This window comes from Gavialis gangeticus, unplaced genomic scaffold, assembly GCF_001723915.1.
Source record: "Gavialis gangeticus isolate Ggan-Ray unplaced genomic scaffold, GavGan_comp1, whole genome shotgun sequence".
In the NCBI taxonomy this organism is placed as follows: Eukaryota; Metazoa; Chordata; order Crocodylia; family Gavialidae; genus Gavialis; species Gavialis gangeticus.
The window spans coordinates 13,051,832-13,059,999 of record NW_017729004.1 but is presented as its reverse complement, the minus strand read 5'-3'; the positions used below and the strand labels follow the sequence as shown (position 1 = coordinate 13,059,999).

At 39.0% G+C, this 8,168-nt stretch overlaps 1 protein-coding gene across 1 annotated transcript in view; it reads right to left on the bottom strand.

Moving 5' to 3' along the window:
• Positions 1 to 3,656: 3,656 nt before the first annotated feature.
• LOC109291212 (sodium channel protein type 5 subunit alpha-like) overlaps positions 3,657 to 8,168 on the bottom strand; it is a 374,712-nt gene continuing 370,200 nt past the window's right edge. Inside the window, exons 26-28 of the mRNA XM_019508100.1 lie at positions 7,576 to 7,676; positions 6,817 to 7,087; positions 3,657 to 5,739 (exon numbers count right to left, since the gene is read on the bottom strand). Of these exons, the coding sequence (XP_019363645.1) occupies positions 4,505 to 5,739; positions 6,817 to 7,087; positions 7,576 to 7,676 (1,607 nt within the window). The 3' untranslated portion in view covers positions 3,657 to 4,504. The remainder of the gene's footprint in view (positions 5,740 to 6,816; positions 7,088 to 7,575; positions 7,677 to 8,168) is intronic.

Sequence of the window (8,168 nt, the reverse complement as noted above, 5' to 3'; positions counted from 1 at the left end):
TGTCGGTGTTGAATCCCATCCTATTCTCATCCGCCCACCCTTGTAACCTGTCTAGGTCTGATTGCAGCCTATTCCTCCCTTCTAACATGCCCACATCCCCCCACATCTTAGTGTCATCAGCAAATTTGAACAGGGTGCTTTTCACCCCCTCGTCCAAGTTGCTGATGAAGATGTTGAACAGTGCGGGCCCGAGGACCGAGCCCTGGGGGACCCCACTGCCCACATCCCTCCAGGTCGAAAACAACTTGTCCACCACCACTCTCTGGGTGCAGCCCTCCAGCCAGTTGGCAACCCAATTGACTGTGAGCCTTACTGAGGCCAGTGGGACTCTTTACAGTGCTCTGGACTGCTGAAGTGGAGCTTATCCCTTGGGCAGGATCTCCAGCACCATGCTCAGTGGGAAATGTCTTGCTTTCTGTTTTGCGCCAATTTTAATATATGACTGAATAACAACACCAACATGACTTAGCAATCTGATGAAATAGGAAAGAAACCTGCATTATTATTAGTGAGGTCTTATTACCTCTTGCTTGCAAAAAATATTTTTGATCATTTAGGCTTGATGCCTGGTTAACAGCATCTCCCATTCCCCCCCAAGTCTACTGGGAGGGAAAGGCAGAACTAGTCATGCCAAATTGGTCCTGTACGTTACTCATTTCAGAGAGAAGCTTTTAGGTCTGATCCAAATCCTCCTTAAGTTAATTGGACTCTTTCAACTGATCACAACCAGCTTTGGATCAAGGCTTTAATCTGTAGCAGTTAGCCTTACAATAAAAGAACCACTTGAGTGGATTTCATTGATTCTTCACCTCCTAATATATGTGAAGTTAGATGTCCTCTACTTCCAAAGCCTAATTTGCCTGCTGTACAAGAGCTGGAGGATTCACATCAATGTTGGTACAGGAACAAAAAAGATAATGTGCCACAGAAAATATTTGTTATCCTTATTTATTTAATAAAGAAACATAATAAACTTGACTTTTTCCAGGTACAAAGAGCTTCATATGTCCTGTGATATTGGCTATCTTTCCCTTGCTCTTTTTATAGTTTGAATGATTCATGCTGTACTCTTTATTGAACAGATCAACAGAAAATGACAGCGCCCATCATGCTTATAGTCAGTATGCGCCATCTATCCAGTCAATAGCTTTAAACAATATCACTACATTGGGAGGTTGTACCATTGCTATATTGCAATCGATATCTCTGTTAGCAAAGACTTGCCGATAAGGTTACCTGAAGTTTTGAAGGGAGATCTGCATATAATACAAATATAGTAATTATGCTTCAGTGCTAAAGAAATGTTCCAGAAAACAATAGAAAATCCAATAGAAAAACCAACATTCCATTTACAAAGCTTTGGAAACTAATTTACAATTTATTTTTTAGAAAGTTGTACTGTAAACAGCTACAGTTAAGACCCTCTTTCAGATTCACTTTACAGCTTTGGGGTAGGACACAGTACAGTTTGTAATTACATTGATACTATAGGGTCTCACAACAATGAAAATAGATATTTAGCTCAGGGATGATATGACTGGTGGAAGAGCTCTCTTGTAGTAATGTTATCCATGGCCAGCTAATTTTCCTATTACATCCCTCTCGTTATTTGGTTTCAGTGATTTTTTATTATATTAGGAAGTTACAATTTAATATACTATCTGCTAAGTAAAGTAACAAATAATTAAAATAGCAGTAAAAGAATGTGATCAACTTATCACTGCCACATGTAAGCTAGCAATTTTTTTGTTCTATGATACGGTTTTGGTGTATGGAAAAATAAGATGAGAAATACCCATTCACTTAGCATTTTTCCTTTTTCATTTTATTCTGAAACCTTGAAAAGCAAATAATCCTCCTACTAGTTGTCAGCCAATAAGTGTTGCTTTGTTCAGCATGTACTAGTTTCTGATTAAACTTTCTGCAGTTAGAGGCAGCAGCTCATTTCTAATGACCAAATTTCTCTCAGAGAAGAAAACATCTTTACCAGTAAATCATGTCATTTGAGTGCCAGCCACTCTTAAAAAATTCATATGATACATACATATAAATATAAAACTTGCATACTCTTTATGGGTGTTATGTACAATCAGAATAAAATTACAACATAAATACACATAGACTCTGCTCCTCTAATTTGAGATGGCTTGAGCAAAATTTAGTAAGGGATAGGAGAAAAAGAACATTTTCACTCCAAAGAACACATCTGGAGTAGTTCCCTTAACTTAGAATCTGATTACGTACAAAATTCAAAGGCAACAAAATCCTTAAAGGAAAAGCCCTATGGAATATGCAATAAATACAAGGTTAAGAGGACAAGAGAGGATGTTTATAATAATACTTATTAGAGTGCCTTCCATGCCCTCATAGCACTTTGTAATCATTCAGTCTTACACCTTTGTGAGGTAGGTAAGTATTATTATCCCCATTTCATAGATGGGTAAACCGAGGCACAGAGAGGTTAAATTATTTGCCTAAAACTCACATAGCAAGAACCATGAATAGACTCCAGGAATCCTGACAGCAAGTCACCTGGACTAACCGATAGACTAGTCTCACAATTGAATGCTCCTCTCACTGGATGAAGATAATGGACTTATATATTATATTTATATTATATCTATGTATATATATATACATACATATATACATATACATATATACACACACACACACACACACGCACGCATACACAGAATTTTTTTAACATATTCTGATTCACTTTGTCAATAGATCATATGGTGACAAGAACATTTCATTGCAACATTGTCTTGTTTTTGGATATCTTGAATTCTTGTGTACAACTCCATGTGCATTTTGACTCCTTTGTAAGCTGGGAAGTAACTAAATGTTAGCTCTGGTATACATTAAATACATTCTTCATAATTTGTTTCTCCAAGGTGAAAAACATGGCTGCTCTCCCTTTTAGTGCAATGACTTATTACTGACTCTTCAGCCAAGATTTTCCAAGAAGGCCAACCAAACCCCAGTACCATGAACTTAAAGATCTCAAATAGAGGACATGCCCGTAACCATGAACTTGTCTCTTTGTATTCCACAGACACTTCCACATATTCTACGAAGACTGAAAGGTTGATCATTTGTTTTTAGAGCACAAACCATTAAAAATGTCCTGAAGCACTTATAATGGGACCCTGTTGCTGTTCCTTCTTTGACCTGGAGCCAACTGACATGTCAGCTACAAATATTTCTTTGCTTGTCTTCCCCGGCAAAGATCTTCTTGCTTTCTTGATCCATTAGATTTCTATTGCTAATTTTTATACTGTTAGCCCTTCTCCAGTAATCTAAGCGCACTCTCTAATACAATGAAGGATAGAAAGCAAATAGAAAGAATTCTAAATCTCAGAACATTTGTGCAGACCCTTAGGCAATTCCCCTCCCACTGCACCGATAGCATGGCAAGAAGCTTTCTGCATTGAACAACCTGCGTCAAAGCATTTTGGAGTAATATTGATGCACACAGCTTGCAAACAAGCATGCTTGGCTCAGTGTCACTGAGGAAAATGTCCCACTCGCTCAACAAAACTGTATCTGCATAGACGGGGCTTTGGCACCCTGTCCACCCAACTACCACGTGATACACTATTACTATGAGACTTTGATTGCAGTGTGCAAAGCAAATTCTTGAAACGTACTAAAAAATTAGTGCTTTTATTAATAATTTTACAAGCAGAATCCATTACTGTCTAATTTCCTGTAAGATAGAACAAGCCATTTCTTTCTTTTTTTTTATTTAACATTACTTTCTTCCTCCAATGTTTTAATTACTGCTGAGCAGCAGTTACATGTCCCAAATGGCAGGTGATATTTTAATAAACACTTGAAATGTTGTTGATTCAATATTTTACTTTGCAACAACTTTCCTCAGTGTCTGATGGGAGTCTCACCAATTCCTGTTACCTTGATTCTGAGTTTATGATGTACAATGTAAGGATGATCTATCTCCATGGAAAAAGAGACGATTATTTGATTTAAGTAAAAAAATATCAAATATAATAAATTTATGAAAGACCATTCACAACATATACAATAAGTGTTACAGTTTGCTACAGCAGCTGTGATATATCTTTTTAGATATATATCTTTTTAGATATACATATACCTTTTTAGAATGCAAGGTCATACATTGCCATAAGTAAACACACTAATATAAGTAAGACCTTAAATGAATGTATACAGCCAGGCTTTATCTGTGGATAGATATACACAGTGTTTACTGTTTTACAGTCTAGCATGTTCATGATCACACCACTGATATAACAGCTGTGACCCTGCACAGACTCTACCTGTGCATATATAAACATTGAGCAAAGTTGAAAAGAGCAGGGCCAATGGTTAGATAATGTATTGACTCCCATCGTTAAGGGTAAAAACTCTATTGTTTCTTTTGCAACTAATGTTTAATAAGAAGGCTGCTTCCATTGTTGTGTAGTTACAGCGTTACATTCTGTAAACGGTATTTTAAAGCGGTCTAAACAAATATTTAAACAATGGATTCTTTATCTCTGTCCGGAGATAACAGACAATCTATAGCTTCCTCACTCTTGCTAGAGTCTGTCATTTTTAGCTGGAGGTTGTCACTGGTGGCTCTTGTGACACTGTCATAGGATGGAGGGAAAGATGTTGAGGAAACAGAGTTTGATTTGTCTATGGGCCTACCATAATTTTCATTCATCATAAAGGCAATAAGACCTTCCTTCTCGGGGGCACCTTCTTCAATGATGTTGCCATCACAAGTTCTGTGACGGTATAAGTATGAAGCCTGTTTCAGAGAACGTAGAAACAAATGCCTTCGATACGCCCGCTGGATAACAACGGCAGAAACCTCCTCTTGTTTCCGCCTCAGCGTGGTTGTGATTGGTTCATAGGAAATCTTAGAAGGGTTGGCAGCCATAAACTTTTCCTCCATCTGTATTTTAAGGGCATCCATCTCTCCAGATTCTCCTAGCACCTTTTTGGTAAAAGCAAACAAAATATCCAAGCAGTGGATCCTGTCTCCACTGACCATGGGAAGGTCCATTGCTATGAGCTTAATTTTGTTTGGTTTTGGTATGCGTAAAGGTTCTGACAGTGCATCTGCAAAGTCTGAAAGTGCAGAATACTCAATAAACTGAGTTGCTTCAGGATCAAACTTCTCCCAGATTTCATAAAACATATCAAAGTCATCCTCGCTTAGAGGCTCTGTGCTTTCCTCAGTGGCCACACTGAAGTTCTCTAAAATAATGGCTATATACATGTTTACAACAATGAGAAACGATATAATGATATACGTAACAAAGAATAAAATCCCTATAGCAGGGGTTCCACAATCTCCTTTTGAACCATTTGCATTTAAGATGTTTGGATCACAATATGGTGGTCCAGTGTTTAAAATAGGATTGAGAAGCCCATCCCAGCCAGCTGATGTTGTGATTTGGAAGAGACAGAGCATGCTGTTACCAAAGGTTTGGAAGTTGAACATGTCATCAATCCCATGCTCCATCTTAACGTAGGCAAAGTTAGCCATGCCAAAAATGGCATAAATAAACATGACTAGAAAAAGCAGGAGACCAATGTTGAACAGAGCAGGAAGTGACATCATTAAGGCAAAAAGGAGAGTTCTAATTCCTTTGGCTCCCCGTATAAGTCTTAGGACCCGGCCAATCCGAGCCAAGCGAATGACTCTGAAGAGTGTAGGAGAGAAAAAATATTTTTGAATGATGTCAGAAAGGACAGTGCCTTTAAGAAAAGAAAGAAAAAAAAAACAATTAATACCCAAGCCGTGATTCCAGGTGTATCTTAAAGTGATCATCTTAAATTGTCAAGAAGAACAGGAGAAGCTCCTCCACACTGTTCTGCTAACAGCTATCTCGGCTGCTGTCTGTGGGGAACAGTCTACAGGGGTGATGGCTTGGTTGGATAGTCATGCCCATTCAATTCTCAGGCTCTTTGCTGAATCTATAAAAAGGTTTTATAAAATGTACACTGACATTTTGTTGGAAAAGAGGAAGCCGGCTATTATGAGTTTGGAACTGGGATTAATTAATGCAAATGACAAACCGCCACTTCTCCACTGTACTCTATGGGTTCCCCTGAGCTGCTAAAGGTACACAGATATTCGTACTATTTTCATGTTATGCAAAGATACTTCTATATAGAATGATAGAGCATCATGGAGAAGTAGGGCCGGAAGGGACTGCCACAGGTCATCTAGTCCAACCCCCCTACCTTTGGATCATCCCTATCCAATCCATAATCTGAACTCTATGTAAGACTACCATCAACCCTGACACAAGACAGACATAACATCCTAACACATGTCACAGGTTAAGCAGGCCATGGCAGCTAATGTCCTGCTTCCATAAAATATTGTCAAGATACACTCAAGACAGCCTGAGAAGAGGGCCATGGCCCCCACTAGAGGAAGGCAAAACCCCCCAGAGTTGGTACTCATCTAAGCATGGGGTAAAATTCCTTCCTGACCCCCAAATACAGCAATCAGTCTGCCCTCGAGTGGAGGGGCAAGACCCTCCAATCAGGAACCTGGCTTTGGTTCCAGCAGGAGCATTGGCACATCCAAGTTGAAACCCCCAGCCTGATCTAAATTATGATGATTTATATGATGTATATGTTACTATTTAAGACCCAACCCTACAATTTTGTTTCCCACTATGGAGCTGAGGATGACCATCACTTAACGGGAAGTCCTCCACACTATGTCATATGAATAATTTTCCTCTGGCCAAACAATTCTCTATTTCCTCCCTTTTATTTGTTTGGTTTTGGTCAAATTTTCTGCTTTTCAGATTTACCTACCCACAATGGATAGAATCACAACAACAAAGTCAAAGATATTCCAGCCGTTGGTGAAGTAGTAGTGTCTTAAAGCCACCATTTTAATCATGCACTCTCCAGTGAAGATAGCAACAAAGAGCATGTTGATTATATGAAGGATGTGGACTTTTTCATGACTTTGGTCATCTGTTTCTACCATCATGGTGATCATGTTAAGGCAGATGAGAATCATGATGGTGACATCAAAGGCTTGCTTTGTGACTATGTCGAAAATAAAACCTTGGTATTTGTTCTGAAATAAAGTAAAAGATCATTACTATTGCACTCAACACTTAATGACAATTTAGTTCCCCTCCTCTCACAAAAGGACTCTAGAGGATAATGTGTACCACTGTTTATACAGACTCACATCAATGCAAAGGAGGTGGCAGACTGGCTAAATTTTCATTTAATGCTAAGGCTTTTTTTGGTCTAACAAGAAAGGTAACAATTATAGAGACAGTCTACACATTGTGAAGAATTGTGTATTATGGATTGGGATTTGAGGGCTTAAGTTCATTTAATAGTGGCCACAATAGGCAACTCCAAAAAAAATGTTAGCTGCAAATCATCACTGTAATGCAGTGACAGTTACAAGACACACAATTTACTGTGTTGAAACACTGGCTAAATCTAATACATAATTACAAAAGTGGGGAGCGGGGACAGGCCATTGAATTCTGTGTTGAAAAAATATTCACTGACAATATGTTTCAAAGGGAAACCCTTAGATATTCTTACCACTGGCCTGGGGATGGGTTTTTGTGGTTTTTTGGATCCCAATTTTTTCATTGCATTGTAATACTTTTTCTGTTCTTCTGTCATAAAGATGTCTTGCCCACCTAAGTACAGGAAGATAGTACTGCTATTATTTTTTGATGAAAAAAATACAGCAAAATGAAACAAGTCTAAAGTTTTGGCAATCTTCATCCTTCCCTTATTTCTTATTTTTTCTGTCTTTTTGGTAGCTTTTATCCAGATGCCTAATAAGGACCTAAACGAGAGTGGTATTGTAGGCAGCTATCTGGAAGAAGGTGGGAGCTAGTGGGGAGTAATGAGTGGGCATGTCTACATGTGCTTATTAATGTGCTTGAATAAACTTTGGAGCTTATTGCTTTGTTTATTGCTCCCAGGCACACATTTTTATGTGGATCCAGGACCGCAGCACTGTGATCCAGGGCAGAGCAGCCCCGGCTGGCAGGGACCTCAGGAGGTCAGCCTGTCAGCCTGGGGCTGCTCCCCCAGCTCAATGTGCTGTGAAGGGGCTAGCTGGGGCACGTGGGTGCTTTCACAAGAGATAAGCTGGAAGGCTTCCCTGCACTGGAGCCCCCTCG